The sequence below is a fragment of the Hyaena hyaena genome, unplaced genomic scaffold (assembly GCF_003009895.1).
Source record: "Hyaena hyaena isolate Hyena2069 unplaced genomic scaffold, ASM300989v1 scaffold_5, whole genome shotgun sequence".
NCBI classification, from domain to species: Eukaryota; Metazoa; Chordata; class Mammalia; order Carnivora; family Hyaenidae; genus Hyaena; species Hyaena hyaena.
In genome coordinates, this window is record NW_024080637.1 from 1532850 (window position 1) to 1552693 (window position 19844).

General features: G+C 36.8%; 1 protein-coding gene across 1 annotated transcript in view; it reads right to left on the reverse strand.

The window, feature by feature from the left end:
• Positions 1 to 19844, reverse strand: part of HOOK1 (hook microtubule tethering protein 1) — a 69410-nt gene that overhangs the window by 49081 nt on the left and 485 nt on the right. Inside the window, exons 2-5 of the mRNA XM_039238857.1 lie at positions 12393 to 12478; positions 5760 to 5832; positions 2350 to 2400; positions 713 to 845 (exon numbers count right to left, since the gene is read on the reverse strand). Of these exons, the coding sequence (XP_039094788.1) occupies positions 713 to 845; positions 2350 to 2400; positions 5760 to 5832; positions 12393 to 12478 (343 nt within the window). The remainder of the gene's footprint in view (positions 1 to 712; positions 846 to 2349; positions 2401 to 5759; positions 5833 to 12392; positions 12479 to 19844) is intronic.

The window sequence follows — 19844 nt, forward strand, 5'->3', positions numbered from 1 at the left end:
GTTTTTTTCAAACTTAAGCACCCAACATACTCTCATAAAGGTGCTGTACTAAGCCCAAGTATGGATGAATCATGCAAAAAAAGTCAGCATCAAAAATCTCACCACTCAAACTGATGCAAGCCTCTGAAGGAAGTAAATTTCTGTCTGTTCAATCATTATTTTATTCACTACACGCAACCAAAAATATTTGTTCTGTACTCATTAGGACATGGATGACTGTTTTTGGATGTGCCAATATAATAATTCCATTTGTGTCATCAGATTGTTTAACTGTAGGATACACTGGACAGACATTCTTCTGAAAAGAGCAGAATACCATCTGAAGCTTGGACTGTAATTTAGTTATCTGCATATTTATTTATAAAAATAGGATCCACTTCTATCTTCTATCAGAAAATGTATCAGATGAACAAGTACAATTTTTACTGAGTATCCACTATGTCCTGGCACTATTTATTACAAATTAAATTAATTAAGCTAAAATACATTTAATTTGGCCCTGAATATAAATCTCAGAATCCAGGTATGGATACAATTTGTAACTTTTTAATGGCAGAACTGGGATAGAATTAAGATCTCCTGAGTTACCTTTCCAGGTGATTTGGGGCAAGATGCAACAGTAAATTCTTATGCTACTTTCTATAACAATGTAGGCTGTTTCTGGAAAGTAAATATCCCCAGACTGACTTTGAATTGATTGAAATTCCCTTACCTTGCTTCTTTTCACAATTGACAGCACAACCTAAAATAAGCTGGAGCAGCCTCCCAAGCTCCACAGAATCTGAACATTCTGTTATTTGGTTCAAATCAGGGATAAGTTCTTCAGAAATCTGCTGTCCCAAAAACTGCAACAGTGAGACAATAAAGTACATCACTCATTTATTTAGGCCACAAAGAATTTATTACATTTATTTATCACAAGGGAAATAAACTATAAGCAGGATCATGAGATAAATCAACAAACTGATATATCCATAATTATTTACTAAAATCAGTTAGCAAAGTTCAAGCAGCATCCTAAAATGCTGAGCAACCAACCAACAGCAACTAAAATGATTTTACACCTAATATCCTTGATCTCACTGTCAAAGGGAATAAGAAACCCCTAGCTTGATCTATTATGACAAAACTTATGCCTTTCCACAAATAAACAGATTTAGGGGCGCCTGAGTGACTCCATTGGTTAAGCGTCCGACTTCAGCTCAAGTCATGATCACACAGTTCGTGGGTTCGAGCCCCGCGTTGGGATCTGGGCTGACAGTCAGCTCAGAGCCTAGAGCCTGCTTCGGATTCTGTATCTCCCTCCCTCTCTGACCCTCCCCTGCTCACACTGTTTCTCTCTCTCTCAGAAATAAATAAAACATTAAAATAAATTTTTTAATAAAAAAATAAATAGATTTATGTAAGCCAAAGGACATGCATAATAATTTTGATGCATGACTGAATAACAGAATACCATAAAATAAATCATCACACTTACAAAAGAACAGCAAATCTAACAAACCTACTGGACTAATCTTTCCTTGTCCTTTTTTTTTTTTAGCATAATAAAAAAGTTTTCTTGACATTAAAAAAAAAGTTCCAAAATGAGTTTTAGGCATTAATTGAAATTTTTCAATCTTAAAATTCTTTGGAAAAAATTACATGTATAAATATGTGACAACTTTGAAACATAGAAACCAAGGCGCCTGGGTGGCTGTCAGTTAAGCACCTAACTCTTGATTTCAGTTCAGGTCGTGATCTCAGTTTTGTGAGTTCAAGCCCTGAGTTGGGCTGTGAGCTGACAGCGCAGAACCAGCTTGAAAGTCTCCCTCTCTCTTTGCCTCTCCTCTGCTGGCACTCTCTCCTTCTCAAAAATAAAGACAAATTTTAAAAATAAAAAAAATAAAAATAGAAACCAAACATTTTAATGGGAAACCAAGTTAACAGCTTCCAAAAATAAGCAATTAACTTTCTTATATCAAATAACCCTATTAGAAAACTTGTTATGGTATCGAGTAAGGGGGAAAAAGCCCTACTTGAATAATGTTCTATCCAAAGTGACTTTGTATAGACTTTGCATAGTGTAAAATCAAGTCATACAGAAATTATGGTAATTCTATTGCAGAAAATAACCAATTTCAAGAGTATCAATATAGAAGGAACATTATTTTACAAACCAATATATTAAGTTTAAGCCTGTTCATGTTCACAAAATTTGAGTGTTCTGAAAATGACAAAAAAAATAATATTCCAGCTATGAGCTAAATTCCAGTAAAATGTTTTAACGAAAATGTAAGTTACTTTTTGGTGTCAATATAATTATCATATATGATTTGGTACTTAAACAAAGTGAGATGTTTTTCATACCTCATTGTAATAACTCATAATTCCTTGCAGTACCTTCTTTAAATTACTAGCCTAATGGAGAAAAAATAAGAATTCAATAAATTATTTCACATTAGTAATGAAAGAAAATTTATTCCAATGTGAAAGACATCAGAATACTGGCCTCATAAAAATAACAACAAAAACAGATATTAGAGTTTAATAAGCACAAGTATATGATAGTTTTTAAACATGAAAGCTTTAATCGGAGTTTAAAAGTGCATTCATGCTTATGTAGTAGATTAACTAGGGTGATTCTATTTAAAGTGAGCTGCAATGAAGAGAAGTACCAACTCAGATTTAGTTTTGAGTATGTCCACCTCCAGTCATGAGTGAGTAACAGGGTTTCTACTTATTCTCTTGCCAAAAACAACAGAAAACAGGACAAAATACAAAGAACAATTGTTTCCAAGCTTTAGCCACTGGCCAGGATGGAACTCTAATTTGTGAGAGAAGGAAAACAAAAAAAGACGAGCCAACTCTAGTCCAAGATTTCTCTCTGGAGGGGATTTTCATTCCATGGAATGGAGTGGTAGCGCCTGAACAAAGCCTGATGTTCTCACTGAGTTGAGGAGTTAGATATCAGAAGTTCAGGAAGGTCAAGGTAGTTAGAATCTGTAGGGCAGACAAAGGAAGAGGTGAGCACGATGGAGGAAAAGAGTTCCAGAAATCTGCACAGTGGTTTGTCTCTTTCAGCTGAGTACTAATTCACATGTGCATGAGTGAAACTCAGTGAGATTAAACAAAATTAACAAAAAGAACTTCACTTTTTTTCCATTTTTTTCCCCCAGGAAAAAAAATTCCCAAGGAAAAAACAATCCAGGGAACTTTCAGCAGAACAATTCCCAAAGATTACACAAGGCCAGAAATGGCTGAAATTCTCACCAGCCAGAGTGAAGAGACAATGCTGTATAGACAAGTATTCACTAAAGACTTTGTAAAGGTCACACCTTAGTAGTTGGTCTAAACTAGTCCTTGAAGTAAAATAACCCTAGAGCTGCCTCCCATCCCTAAAACTTCAGAAGGATCAACATGATTCATAAGTATCTTAACTGCCTGCAAGAACAAAGTCCAACTCTCTTTAAAGGAAAACAAAAAATCCAGCACTCAACAATGAAATTCACACTGTCTAGTAGCCAATAAAAAACTACTACAAATGTGAAGAAACAGGAAATATGGATCATTAAAAAAAAAAAACATGGATCATAACGAGGAGAAAACTCAGTCAATAGTAGAAATGAGCCAAGAAATGAGCAATGAGAGAACTAGAAGATAATAATGTTAAAACTGCTTGCTTAAAAATAATATTCAAGGATTTAAATGAAAATAGAAACATAAAAAAATGGAAGAATTTCTTTAAAAACAACTACAAGAGAAAAAAACAAACAGGAGCTCCCGGGGGGCTCAGTTGGTTAAGTGTCTGACTTCAGCTCAGGTCATGATTTCATGGTTCACAGGTTCAAGCCTCGCATCGGGCTCTGCTGACAGCTCAGAACCTGGAGCCTGCTTTGGATTCTGTGTCTCCCTCTCTCTCTGCCCCTCCCCTGCTCATGCTCCATCTTTCTGTCACAAAAATAAATACACGTTAAAAAATTTTTCAATCAAAACTTTAAAAAAATAAAGAGATGGTCTCTGGATAAAAAAAAAAGCAAGACTGTTAGAATGTGTGCATGAAAGACCTAATATAAAGATAAATATAAAGAATAAAAAAAGTACATTAAATCAAAAAATAATCATAAAACTAGAGTGGCTCATTAATATAAGAGAAATTAGTCTTCAGAAAAAGGAATATTGCCAGGGATAAAAAAAAACAAACAAACCCATAAACAAAGCCTTTTATGATTATACATAGATTGATTCACCAAGAAGACATATAAAACTTAATGTATATAAACCTAACGTCAGAGATTCAAATTACATGATTTAAAAAGTTAAGAGCACTAAGAGGAAAAATCAGCAAATCCAAAATCACTGTTAGAGATTTAATGACTCATTTTCCATAACTTATAGAATGGTCAGGCAGAAAAAACAATAAAGATATAAAAGATACAAAAGTACTATCAATAAATTTGACGTAATCCATCTGCAGAATACATGTCAAGTGCACATGGAACATCCCCCAAAACAGATCATATGTCAGGTCATAAAATAAGTCTCAATAAATGTTAAAGAATTTCTCAGTACAGAGTTATATTTTCAAACAAAAGTTGAATTAAATTAAAAATCAATAAATATAAGAAAGATACCTAAAAATCCTCAAGTATTTATAATTTGAACTACCTACTTCTAAATCACATGGGAAGTTAATGAGTATTTTAAACTGAATGAAAATACAAACACAGTGTATCAAAATGTGTGAGATGTGGAAGGCAATGCTTAAATTACGGGAAAAAAGGACCTACAACTTATGATTTAATTTCCCACTTTAAGGCATAAAAAAGAAGAGAAGATGTAAGTAAAGGAAAGGAACTAATGCAGAGAAGAAATCTATAAAATAGTAAACAAAAGTTAGTTCTTAAAAAAAAAACAATAAACTTGAAAAACATCAAACCAAACTTCTCAAGAAAAAAAAAGACAAAACACATAAATTGCCAACATCGGGAAAGAGGATACATCACGAAAGCTCACAGAGTTATCAGCATATTATTAGCAAAATAACACAGTTAAGAACAACTGTGTGCCAACAAATTGGGCAACCTAAGTGAAACACACAAATGCTCTATAATACACAACAAAACTGACTTAAGAAGAAACCAAATTAGTTTGGTAGTTTCTTATAAGGTTAAATATATATACTTACACAACTGGATACAATCACATTCAGGAATTCATCTAAGAGAAGAAATTAGACATATATCTATGCAAAGACTCACACTAAATATTCATTGTAATTGCATCCATAGTAGGTAAAAACTGAAACAATTCCAACATCCATCAAGAGGTGAATGGGTAAGCAAACTGTAGAATATCCATGTAATGAAATAATATGCAGAAAAAAATAATAACAACTCTTAGGACAGGCAACATGGATGAGTCTCAAAAACATCACACTGAGTAAAAGCTGCTAGACGCACAGAGTAACAAAGAATATATAACGTCTGATTCCATCTACATGGAACTCTAGAAATCCACAGCGGCAGAAAGCAGACCCATAGGGCCACACAAGTAGTGGGGGTTGTGTGGGAAAGGGAGTAAGTGCGGGCTCTGGGTTAATAGAAATGTTCCACATCTAATTAAGAGTGTAGTTACCTAAGAACATACATGAGTCAAAACTCAAACTGTACACAATAAAATGCACCCTTAAATTTTATAAAAAAGGGATTTAGTTGAGCTTAGTGCTAATTTTAAAACCACTGTTTCAATTAAATGCTTCTATTGCTCCTTCTGTATACCTTTATTCTCCAGTTGTCACCGGTATCTTCTTTAATTCGGCTTAACCAAGATTCATCGAACCAAGCTACATCACTGAAATGAAAATACAAATGCAAAACATTTAAATGTTTTACTTTGTAAAAGTACCAAATTAGATCAACGAAGTGATTTTATATCTTAGAGCCTGTCCTTAGTAATAGTAAATATTATTTAACTGAACCCACTGAATTTTTAGTGATTCCTAAGGATTTCTTTTGGAATTTCTCATAATAAGTTACTTAATTCATTAACATCTTCAATTTAATAAACATTTACTAAATGTCTCATACTAGACACTCTGGTAGCAGGAAGATGTAAAAGTCTCAATCCTAAAGGGGGAGAAAAATGAAAACCAACATTTGAAATTGTCTACTCTGTATCCAGCACTGTGCTTGATGTTTTCCCATATTGCAATATTTCAATATTGTGGTAATTGGCAAAGGATTATGATTATTCTCAATCTTACTCTTCAGGGAACTAAGGACGAGAGAAGCTATGTAATTAGCCCAAAACCACACTATTATATGGCAAAGCCCAAAATTATTTGATTGTAAGTGAGCAGAGTGTAATGAGAAGTCTACACGAGTTTTAAGCTCGTGAAGTCATATTAACATGGAAAGCCAGAACAATGAACTGTAGTATCGATTTTTTCTGTGTTTAATAAGGTTTTAAAGAATAACATTTGACTATAGTGAACTACACTAACAGATCATATATATTCTAAACAAAAATTTGGATGCTTGCTCTGAGTAAGTAACTAATCAAGATAAATATGAAGCTGAATACTTTACCACCATGACTCTCAGGGAAATAGCTATTAAAGGAGGAAAGTAAAGAGCACAAAAACTCTACTCAACGGAGAATGTGATACATGCTTTAAGAGTTAAACACTACAAAATCAAAGAATATGCTAGAAGAGGTCTTCAAGGTCTTGTCTAAATTTTTACTTTATAACATAAGCCAACAAAAGTGAGGGAAGAAGTTAAACGGATCCTTTTCCAAGGCTTGGATTTAAAAACCTAAAGCTGAAACTAGAACACAGTCCCTAGTTTTTCACAAATCATTCTGCCTCAGATGTTCTAATACAGAAGACACTGCTTTGACTGGGGTAATCAAAAATGACTTCATCATTTCTAATTCATCTATGTGGAACATGTTGCCATTTTCTTTTGAGCATATTAATGTTAATTATATTCAATTTTTCCCAGATGCTAAGCCTACAATTACCAAAATAATTTGGCTAAATATATGAATGGTGTATTGCTAACCAAGCATTTACCTGAAAAGTCTGATTTAGTAATAAGTCAAAACTGTCATCAAAGTAAATTCATTTCTTTTTGACATCAGATTAAGTAAAAGAGGTAAGCCAGTTGTGATTATTAATTTTATGTATCAACCTGCCTGGGTCAGAATACCCAGTTTTTGCTCAAACATGCTTGGATGTGGCTATGAAAGTATTTTCTTAGATAAGATTAACATTTAAGTCAGTAGACTTTAGGGGTGCCTGGGTGGCTCAGTCGGTTGAGTGTCTGACTTCGGCTCAGATCATAATCTCACAGTTAGCAGGTTCGAGCACCCCATCGGGCTCTGTGCTGACCGCTCAGAGCCTGCAGCCTGCTTCGGATTCTGTGTCTCCCTCTCTCTCTGCCCCTCCCCTGCTCACACTCTGTCTCTCTGTCTCTCTCTCTGTCTCTCACTCAAGTAAACATTAAATTTTTTTTAATAAAAAAAATAAATCAGTAGACTTTAAGTAAAACACATTACCCTCCATAATCTGGGTGGGCCTCATCCAGTCAATTGAAGCCTTTAAGAAAAAGACTAACACCCCTCAAGAAAGAGTAAATTCTTCCATTAGATTGCCTGTGGACTCTGGCTACAAAATCAACTCTTCCCTGGATCTTTGGCCTACAGGCCTGACCTGTGGATTCTGGACTTTCCAGCCTCCACAATCATGTGAACCAATTCCTAAAAACAAATTTCTCTGTCCCGTGTGTGTGTGTGTGTGTGTGTGTGTGTGTGTGTATACATCCTATTGTACCTATCCATGTCTTATTGATTCTATTTCTCTAGAGAACCCTGACCACTACACTAATCTTGTAAAAGATATCATCATCTGTGATTCTAGAATTATGTTATAATTACCTCTAGAAAATGGATCTAGACATAACCTCTTCTAGCTTTCCTCCTTTTATCTTGTGTTCCTCCTTGTCTGTCTTTCTACTCCAAATCAGCTTCAGCCCTACGTCTTAGTCTGCTCAAGCTTCTATAACAAAAGATCACAGACTGGGTGGCTTACATAACAGAAATTTACTTCCCACAGTTCCGGAAGCTGGAAATCCAAGATCAAGATGGTATAGCAAGGTAGGTTTCACTTAAGCCCTCTTCTTGAAGCTTGTAGGTGGCTACCATCTCTCTGTGTGCTCACATGACCTCTTCCTGGTATGATCACATGCTTCTTTTCTAAGGATTCCAACCCTATCAGATCAGGACCCCACTCTTAGGACCTTATTTAACATAAATTACTTCTCAGAGGCCTCATCTCCAGTAGACCTACAACACTAGGGGTTAAGGCTTCAACACAGCAATTTGGGATGGATACAAACATTCAGTGTATCCTGAGAAATACTTTCTAACTTCTGTCTTCTTCCTTTTCTCATAAACAAATCAACCTTCTTAAACAATTATAATGGCAGCCAATCTTTCCCCCACTATTAAACTTGATATCCAATCTTGTAACTCTCTGGGCATATCCTTCCTTACATTTTGCACTGCTACATCTACAGGTCTTAACTAGACTTCTGGCCCTAATAATTAGTTCCTTTTCTTATACGTCCCAGAACTTCAGTGAAATTCAAGAGACACCAAATATCGGGACACAAGACTGAGGAAGCAAAATATGGTCCAATTGTTTTCTAATAAAAGTAAGAAAGAATGAGTATAAAGTTATTTTTTAACTCCACCCATAGTGTTTGTTGTTTGCAAAACATAGTTGTTTTGTTTCAACAGACACCCTGACATTATTCTCCCTCAGGGGAGAATAATGTCAAAAGGCCTACCTACTGTGCTTAACACATCAAATTGTGATCTGTACTTTGGGCATGCACACCTAGCTTTTTATGTATTAACACCCCAAAGTAAGAATCTAACAGGAGAGAGTCAAGGTACTATATTTCACTGATTACAGCTGCCTGAGAGCACAGGTGTTAGAGTCGGGTCAAGGCTATGCCAATCCTGCCTTTGCTATTAACTCGTTATTTGATTTTACAAAAGTTATTTCACCTCTCTAAACCTCTGTTTGATGTATAGACTGAGGAATATCTATCTCACAGAACAGTAAAAATGAACTGAAATAACATGTGTACAGTATATAACAATGTCTTATATAACTTAGTAAATACTCAAATGTGGCTACCATGATTTATCATTTCAAATGCTCAAATATCTGACTGAATGAATGAAAAAATAAGTGCAGATACTTGAGGTCTCTGGGTCTCCACATTCTTGGTCTCATTCTTTTCTCTCTTGCAAAAATGTCTAGTCAAGACAGGCAAGAAATAAGCAGAGAAGTTATCTCTTGTTTAAAGTGGCCAAATTAAGGCTTTCTTTTGGGAGAAGTCACATGATATAATATTTATAATTGTTGTGGGTTGAATTGTATCTCCAAAAAAATATGTTCATATTCGAACCCCCGAAATCTGTCAATGTGACCTTATTTGGAAATAGGGTCACTGCAGATGCAATCTAATTAAGATGAGATCAAACTAAATTGTTAATATGACTGGAAGAAGAGAGGACACATAGACACAGACACAGAGGGAAGACAACCACGTGGAGAAGCGACAGAGACAGAGCCGTCCTGCTGCAGACTAGGGAATGAGGGGTTGAGGGGGGCAGCACCAAAATCTGGAAGGAATGATCCTCCCCTACAGACAACGGAGAGAGCATGGCCCAGCCAGCTACCTGATTTAGACTGCTAGCCTCCAGAATCTGACCAACTCTTGTTGTTTTAAACCACCCACTCTGTAGTACTGTTATGTCAATCCTAAGAAACTAATGCAGCTGTAATTATAGATTTTCCCCATGTATTTTTAAAATATCTACATATATTTTAAAAAGGAATATATATATATGTATACAATGTATTCAGGCCAAAGATAATAATTAAGCAGCTGTAAAACCCTAGCAATAATCCCATGACTCCCCAAATATAAGTCATACAGTTAGGGCATTGATTTTTTAAGATTTTATTATTTACCATACTTGCCTCAGGTAAATAATAATTACTCATTAAATTTTGCTACTTCCTTAGAAAGCAAAGTTTCCCTTTTCATCTTCAGTAACAACTTTGATATGATTTGATGTGAGTCACAATAGAAATCAATGCAATTCATAATAGAGTGTAACATATACAAAATGCTTTTAAGTGTTCAAAGAAATAAGGTAAAATATGCCCTTTGAGTAGGAATATGATATACTGATTCAACTAGAGAAAAATGTATGCCTGTAACTTTCACTATCCAGATCCAGACTTCTGGAAAGCTATAAAACTAGAATGGGATTCAAAAAGAAAAAATAAAGTTCAAATAAGTCTTAGATGATAAGGAGACTTAGACAGCTAAGTCCACGTCAAAACAGGCAAAGCAAAAAAGAGGTTTCTCCAATTTTAGATCACTGTCATATGTTTTATGAAGAAAGAGGGCTTTCTGGTTGTTTGATGATTTTATTATTCTTGCAGAAAACCTATTAGAAGACAATAAAAAACAAATGAGAGAATGAAAAGAAGAAAGGAAAATCAGAGAGACAGAGGTTCGACAATAACAACAGAATCCAAGAGATTATGGAAAATGAGTTAGTGATAAAGGGTAGAATTTAACTAAATTTGAACTGACCCCATTCTAAACATCAGGTACAGTGGTAGAGTAGAGGGAGTCAAAGAGCCATTACATCCTATCATGATAAAAACATGTCTCTTCTATTGTATTGTAGTATAAAAGCTACTAGAGCCACCACAATACATGTAAATAACAGCTTTGGATGGCACTGTTGAAGTCAATGAATGTGTACTAGCCTTATATCCATACCAACCACAATGCAGCTATGTCTACACCAATACCCACAACATATTGCAATGACAAAAGGCAAGGCATACATTCTAACAATAAATAATAATGACAACTTTCCCAAATCATCAATAAAGGGTGATATCCAGAATTCTTGGTTCTGACCAATTAAATTAGGGCATAAGTAAATAAAATGTTTTAGAAACATGTTTGAGAAAATAAGGAAAAAAGGCATATTTTAGAATAACTGCCAATAAAAAAAAGTTAACATGTTCAGTTTTTCTCTTAAAGTGTTAATGGTTAATCTTGAGTTAACCATAAAATCTGTCTATTCAAATCAGATCATGTTGAAAACTCCAAGTAACTACAATTCTAAAATTTTACGTTGCTTTTCTGAGGATGTTAAGGGATTTCTGCAAACCTGTCTACAGGATTTTCAATGTCAATCACATCAAACCTTTTGCTTTTTAATTAAACATTTCTTTTTTTTTTTAATGTTTTTTTTTTAAATTTATTTCTAGGAGAGAGAGAGAGAGAGACAGTGTGAGCAGGGGAGGATCAGAGAGAGAGGCAGTCACAGACTGAAACAGGCTCCAGGCTCTGAGCTGGCAGTCAGCACAGAGCCCGACGCAGGGCTCAAACCCAGGAACCGCAAGATCATGACCTAAGCTAAAGTCGGACGCTTAACCGACTAAGCCACCCAGGCGGCCCAACATCAAACCTTGACAAAATGATGGCAACCACTGAAAAAAACATCTCTGACTATTAAACAAAGAGCAGAGCTAGGATTCTGGTCTCAATGAAGATACATTATCATAAAAATAAGCTAATACAAAATCAATGTGACTATCAATTAATAAATTGGCCCTCTTTGTTCCTACTGAGGGTAGAGCTCATACTGCAGATGTTATAACCGTAATCACTGCACAATGTATGGCAAAAATTAAGAAATAATGGACCTAGGAACTTTTGATACTATATATCTAATGGGCCTAACCCAAACAGAATCATTTATTCAGTTAAGATTCCCCGATATTTGTGACTACAAAATTCATTTATGACTCATGTTATTATTGGTGGAGTCATGTAAGTCCTACTTTTAACTCAAATATAGATTTTAAATTTTAATACTTTTTTCCAAATTCAGTATTTTATACTTCAACTATCTCTAAAATAATAATCTCCATGAATTGATTCCTTCCAATGACAGTAAAATACCTCAAAAACATCATAAGCAATTATGCCATTCATTAAAACGGTTTCTTCTCCAGTTACTACAGCTTGTGAATGTGACCAGGACAAGTTTAAAATGAAAATCTCTTAAATAGATAAGAATCTTGTTTGCTCATTTAATGAAGATGTACCTCCGTGAACAAACAAGGAATAATCAGGTGCTAAACTTTTTTGTGCTCCAGATGTAATAATGCCTCCGTACCATATGCCTGTCACAACTTAAAAGGATAAGGTTTCAGCAACTTTTAGAATACAAGTCTAAGTTTTCTTCCTTGGTACTGGGTTTACAATTCTTTCAGAAGAGTATGGACCACTACTTACATTTGATGAAGAACTTGAGCCATGGCAACTCCGTTAGTCAGCTGTTTGACATCTTGACAAGGTGCAGCAGTATTGAATGTCTGCAGCTAAAATGACACCAAGCAAATGACTTTACTGCTCCTTTATCCTTACAGGATGGTGTTACCAACCCGCCTCCCCAAACATATGAGCACTACAGAGAAAAATAACTATACATTGTCCTGTTTTGCTTAAATTCAGACTGTGCCAAACAAATGAAACTATACTAGTAAGTTTCGATGGTTGTGTAATAGTCTTACAAAAATAAACACTTAACAATTCAAATAATCACACCTAAAACAGTCAAATATATTGATGCAATGTATGAAGTACTTCAGAGTTTCTGAAAGCCAGATGTACAGATCTTAAGATTGAATGTACTGTGCTCATTGTTAGGAGAATCACATCAGAAATAACTTTATTATTTCAGGTTAAAATTTCACTCACATCATTTGGTAGGACAACAAAGGCTAGAAATGTCAAGTCTGAAACAACTTAACCAGTGAGCTCTATATAAGAAAGGACCTCAGCCTGCCATCCAACAAGTAGTCTCAGGGCATGAATGGTCCAGGGTCCACCCGCCACATCAACTTGTTTCTATCTAGTTTGGCTTTACATATTATTCTTGTCAAATCTCTGTTTGTTAAACATGCATGTACACAGTAAAAAGAGAAGTGAAATTGTGGCATCTTTTTCTGATAAGCAAATACAAGACAGAAGAATTTTTGAAAAGCAAGTTACAACAGAGCTACAACGGTTCATGTACTTCCTGGAAATCTAATCTCGACCCATAATGATCGTAAATTAAATATACTATGATTCTCTTTTCCTACACATATTTAGCTCCTTTACTATTCAATTATAGTTCCTTAGTTTACCACTTAACTATCTTAATCTGACAAAAGTCTCTACCCATGATTCACCTTTAGTGGTTTTGAGATTCTACAAATAAGTCTCCATGATCCTAATATGACATGAAGGGATGACACGCACAAATAATGCTAGTTACAGTTACTTTCAAAGTCCAGAAGATACTTTACTGAGATCCTACTCCACGTGGGCACTGTAGTATAGAATGGGGTTACAAAAGAAAATCACTCATTTTCTACTCTCAAGCAGTTTCAATCAAGAGTTAAGGAGAGGATGGGAAGACATAAATTATTTCTAGAAAATGCCATTCCCAGTCTCATGACCAAAGTATGCACAAATCGTTCCGAAATAGACAGGAGTTAACTAATTAGGGCTTGTATTTAGGAAATTCTTCTCAGAGATGATTTCTGAACAGAAGGTATTGAGTAAAAAAAAGACCAAGGGAAGGAAGGTTCAGGAAATAGGAACATGGTAACAGCACAAATACCTGAACACAAATACCTGAAAAGGGACGGTATTTTTAGGCAACACACAGTTCAGTATTACTGCATTTCCAGTGCAAAGAGGAATGGGGAAGAGGTGACAAAAAAAAGGGGGGGGGGGTAAGAAAACAGACATGGGTCAGGACTCTGGGGGCCATGACAAGAAGCTTGGACTCATCCCAATCATCCTTATAATGGGAAAAAGCAGAAGAGTTTCTATGTACCTCACAAGATGGTCCAGAGAATTAGAAAACATAGCGAACTGAGACCAGCACCTGGTACAAGTTCAACAGCTGTTGGCAATTAGTATCCGGAGTTCCTCAAAGTTTGGGGTCTTAGAACAATACGCATCAGAATCTCTAGACATATTAAATCAGAAAACTCCTAAGTGATTCTTTTTTGTTGTTTGTTTTTAAGTAGGCTCCATGCCCAGTGTGGAGCTCAATGTGGGGTTTGAACTCACAACCTGAGCTGAGATCAAAAGTCAGACACTTAACCTTCAGAGCCACACACATGCCCCTCCCCAAGCAATTCTTAGACACATCAATTTTTTAGAACCAATGCTCTGGGTGATGATGAATCACTGAAGAACAAGAAGAAAGAGAATGATAACTTCAGTATATTTGGGGTAGCAACAATACTGACAGAAAGAAAGAAAGAGAGTAACTTTCATGCCTAAGTCTGTTAGAGAGCAATGGTCTTACTGATAAAACAGGTGGCTTACAGATAGCGTAATGCTGACTAAGAGGACAGAATAAATTCATAGAATTTAAAATATAAAATAACAAGGATTTTGCAATTAAGTGGATGTACAGGAAAGAGAAACCCCAAGGTTTAGGGCATCTTTAAAAAGAAGATAATCATATACTTTCAGGTAAACTCTGGCTCCCACTTTCCAACCCTTCCCACTTACAATTTACATCATTAACTTTTTACAAAATGGATAGGATTAGTTATTTTTTTATTTTTTAATGTTTTATTTATTTCTGAAAGAGAGAGACAGCATGAGCAGGGGAGGGTCAGAGAGAGAGGGATACACAGAATCCGAAGCAGGCTCCAGGTTCTGAGCAAGCTGTCAGTACAGAGTCCAACCCGAGGCTGGAACCCACAAACCATGAGATCATGACCTGAGGTGAAGTTGACCACTTAACCAAGTGAGCCACCCAGGTGCCCCTAGGATTGGTTATTTTAAACGAATGACTTGAGAAGCATAGAATATTAGCAAAATAGTAAAGAAAGGTGCAAAAGTAGTACATATAATAAGTACTGCCTTAATTGCCTACCAAGTCCAGATTAAGATCAATTTCTCCTTCTTTTAGACATGGATTTAAACTGGGGTGTTGGGGCTCCTTGGTGGCTCAGTTAGGGCTCCTTGGTTAATCATCTGACTTTGACCCAGGTCATGATCTCACAGTTCATGAATTCGAGTCCTGAGTCAGGCTCTATGCTGACAGCTCAGAGCCTGGAGCCTCCTTCCAATTCTGTGTCCCCTTCTCTCTCTGCCACTGGCCTGCTTGTGTTCTCTCTCTCTCTCTGTCTCTCTCTCTCTGTCTCTCTCAAAAATAAATAAACATTTAAAAAATTTAGATTGGAGTGTTTCTTGAAAGTTCTTAAACTAGCTGCAAAATAAATTAGATAACACAGAATGTAATTTCATTTGGCCAAATAGAAAGGCTTTATAACCAAGAAGAGTGAATAAATTAAAAGGCTCAGTTAGGCAGTGACGCCAAAGAAGAAGGATAAAGGAAAATGTCCCCTTTCATACTACTCTTCACAGAAGTAAAGAAGCAGAGGTCTTTTTTAGTGAGTGGCCCAAAAGAGGCAGACTGGGCTTCTATCAGTAACCACAGGTTCTGGCAAATAATCAACTTACTTTCTTCTTTAAGTAAAGCAAATAATAAAAAATGTGCAAATGTTGTTCCTGAATTGCTTCAATATAAATGTCACCAGAATCAAGGAAGAAAAGGGGATCTTCACAACTGACAGCCAAAAAAAAGTCCAAGTTTGGGTCAGTTTTAGTCTCACATTCTCCTCCTCTAAATACTCATTTCAGAAAGATTAATGTTTTGAGTTTTAAGGTTTTCTTTAAAAAATTTTTTTTAATGTTTTATTTATTTCTAGGAGAGAGAGAGAGAGAGCGTGAGCAGGGGAGGGTCAGAGAGAGAGGGAGTCACAGACTCTGAAATAAGCTCCAGGCTCTGAGCTGGCAGTCAGCACAGAGCCCGACGCGGGGCTCGAACCCATGAACCGCGAGATCATGACCAAAGCGAAAGTCGGACGCTTAACTGACTAAGCCACCCAGGCGCCCCTGAGTTTTAAGGTTTTCATAAAAAACGATTCAGCCTTTAATAGTTTTTGTTCATTTGGGCATTACCTGGCATTAGGTTTTCCTTCACCTGCCTGTCAATGTCAAAGAACACAGGAACTAAGAAAACCATTAAAAATGTGGTTCAATTCTAATTTTATTGGTGAAAGTAAAGTCCCCAAATTTAAATTCTCCAAATGTTGCAAAGCCAAGGGGCAGAATTAAATTTATTAAATCCATTAAATTTACCTTCATACAAATACTGCAAACTCTCATACAGTCCCCTCTACAATGGAAATGTTGCCCAAATTTCTCTTTCAGCCCTAAAATTTTTGCTAAGCAGCAATATAACATTTCTAAGAACTAATTATTTTTAATTTTTAAAAATTTATTCATTTTTGAGAGAGAGATAGAGGTTGAGTGGGGGAGGGGCATAGACAGAGGGAGACACAGAATCTGAAGCAGGCTCCAGGCTCCAAGCTGTCAGCACAGAGCCCAACTCACGGCTTAAACCCATAAGCAGTAAGATCATGACCTGAGCTGAAGTCAGATGCCCAACCGACTTAGCTACCCAGGTGCCCCTAGGAACTTATTATTTTAAGACAAGTTCCAAATCATAAAACTTTTTTTTTTTTTTGGAGAGAGAGAGAGAGAGAGTGTGTGTGTGTGCGCGTGTGCACGCGCGCTGGGGAGCAGGAGAGAGAGAATCTTAAGTAGGCTCCATGCCCAGCACTGGGGCCAATGTGGGGCTCAATCTCATGACCATGAAATTCTGTCCTGAGCCAAAATGTCCTGATCATGTTCTGAGCTGAGATCAAGAGTCAGACGCTCAACCAACTGTGCCACCCAGGTGCCCCATAAAATATAACTTCTTAATAATCGCCGAAAGAAGCATCTCTTTACTGACCAGCTTTTCTTAATGACCTCTCAAATTCTACTATGTCGGTTCTACTGTCCTAGAATACTGTCTAGTGCTGAAAGAACAGTTTACTACCAACTGTCTTTTCACTTCCATTACTTACCCCATCATAACTTTTTAATCTTATATCTCCCACTACATCCCCTCAACATGTAACATTACTTACTGTGGAAGGGAACACATTAAGAGATGAGACATATCATGACAAGGATGTGTCTTCCCTACCGCTTTTCGATCTACTGCCAAAGGAGACCATTTACATTACTCCCAGGGGTTCTTTCCTGTGTCTAGAAAATTCACTTGCCCTGATTTCTACAGGCTGAAATCCATCAATCCTCTATTATACAGTTAAGAGTTTACCCCAGGTATCCATAAGAACCTACATACTTAATGGTGAAATATTGGCCTCTGAGGTCACGACCAAAGACAAGGATACTGACTATCACCACTTTGATTCAATGCTGTATTAGAGATCCTAGCCAGCTGTTGTTCCTGGGGATAGAGCAGAAAACAGGTCATACAGGGGCTCTGATCCCAAGGAGCAAATAGGTTGACTTCACAAAGTGTTAAGTGTTACAGACTCATAGAATGGGGGTAACAGATTACAGAGGGATAGGACTGGGGGACAGGTCAGTCATTCACTGTTACTGATTCTGAAAGATGACAACAGATCCAAGAACTGAATGGTGAGAAGAAGCCAGTCACTCACTAGAAATAGAGTATTCTGGGTAGAGGAAATAATAATTAAGAAGCCCATATTCCTCAAGAAATGGAAAGTCAGTGCAGCATCGTGGGCATGGAGGACTGGGTCATTGGGAGAGTTTGGAAAAGCTTGCGGAACTGAGGTGGCATCAACAGTGCAGTGACTGGCAAAGTAAGACACCAATGTTCAGTGGGAATCATCTGGAGAGGTAAAGAGAAGCCAAGAGACAGCTACCCAAGAGACTGAGGCAGAAGATGATCTCACAAAAGAACCATCAAGCAAGATAAAGATAATACAGAATAGTTAACGGTCTGCCAAATCCAGTAGGTGAAGGCCTTAGAGAAAAGAATCTCATGTGCAGTGGGTTGAGAAGGGAATGAAAGAAAGTTCAAGTATAAAGGATGAGTATACAAATAATTTGACTGCAGAGGGAAGGGAAAATAGAGTGTGGTTTTAACAGGGAGTGGTGGCCCTTTGTTCTCTCTTTTTAAGACAGGGAAGATTTGAGTAAGTTTATGTGTAAAAAGGAAGTATCCAAAGGAAGGGAAGAAGTGAAATACAGAGCAAAGTTTGAAGGAATGGGATCTAGAGCTAGGGCCAACAAAACGAGGTGATCATTTTCCTGAGGGGAGAAAAGCTGGAAGTTCAAACAGGGTACCGATAAAGGTTTGCAACGAGAAATGCGAAGGGAACTTGTGTGGTTGTTCTTAGTCTTTATACAGCTGGGCATTGTGATGGGAATAAGTATATTTAGCTGTAGAGCATTTATAAAGGCAACAATCTGCACAATAATTCCATTTTCTCCACAGTGTCTTCGCAGCCTTAGAACTGGAGAAGCAAATAACCTACTATACTCTGTCATCTATAACATTTTTGCAGTTAAGGAATTTTGCCTCTCATTATACAAATACACAGCTCTGCCAACCAGTCCAACAAAAAAATGGAAAGTTCTTTGATTATTCTTGATATGTCTTCCTCAGTGCCTTGAACAAAGTAGGAACTCAATAAATACTGGTTAAAAGAATGGATATAGTCACATACTATTTTAAAATATTACAATGTAATTCAAGAAAATTATTTTTCTACCACCTCATATAAGTCAATGACATCATAAAGACGAAGTTTACTACTTAAGTCGGATATTTATAGAGCAATAATGTAACAGATTAGGATACCCCCTTTAATTGGTCACTTGTTTTAAAATACAGCATCTAAATCCCGATACTTATTCTAAATGAAAATACAGATGAGCACTTAGCTAAGTGCTTTTAACTCAGAAACCCTATATACCTGCATTCCACTTGTAACAAGCTACTTACCTCTAAACTGTAAAAGTTGCTTTAAATTATGGTTATTTCCAATAGACTTCATACACAGCCAGAAACCATCTCTGATTTCTCATTCTGTTGAATTACTCAAATGAGGAAATCGCTAGGGAATCGGATCAACCAATTACTGACTCTTGATCCAGTCTGTTTACATTCCATTATGCACACGCTTCTGTACACCCAACCAAACAACTAGTTTGGGGATGGGCACCATCAAAAGCACCTTGTGGACAGACCATCAAACATCAGCCTTGCCCAATGTGGGTTAGAAGCTACACCTGAATTGCCAGCTCTCTGATCGCTGAGCACCTCCAAAAGGTGAGACACATCCTTTTACTGACAGGAAGACTGGGGGCAGATCCTGCCTGTCCAAATATCACACAAGTTAATTAGAAATACCAAACATGCCCGAAGTGCAAATGAAAATCCCAAGTTTTTTTTTCTTGAAGGAAAATGCTGTCAGCTATAGGGGAGAATGGGGAGACAGTAATAAAAGAGGAATAGGAGCCCCCACCTCCAACATATCTTTTTCCCCACACAGGAAATAAGAGGAAATATCCCTTCTGGACGACTTCTACAAAAACGGATGTTCTGGGATCCTGGAGGAGCTATGATCCAGGAACCAAAAGCACCTCTTGGCCACCTGTGTCCAAGCAGAGCAAAGTGGTTTGGGTGGCAGGGGACTTTCGGAGGGGCCTTCGCTCCCAGTGGCACGAAGGTCCGTATAGGAAAGCCGTTGAGCAGACAGAAGGCGAGAGAGTCGCAGCGAAGAGCAAAGAGGATGGACGCTTGGCTCCAGCCACAGCTGTCACAAACAAGCAAGATCC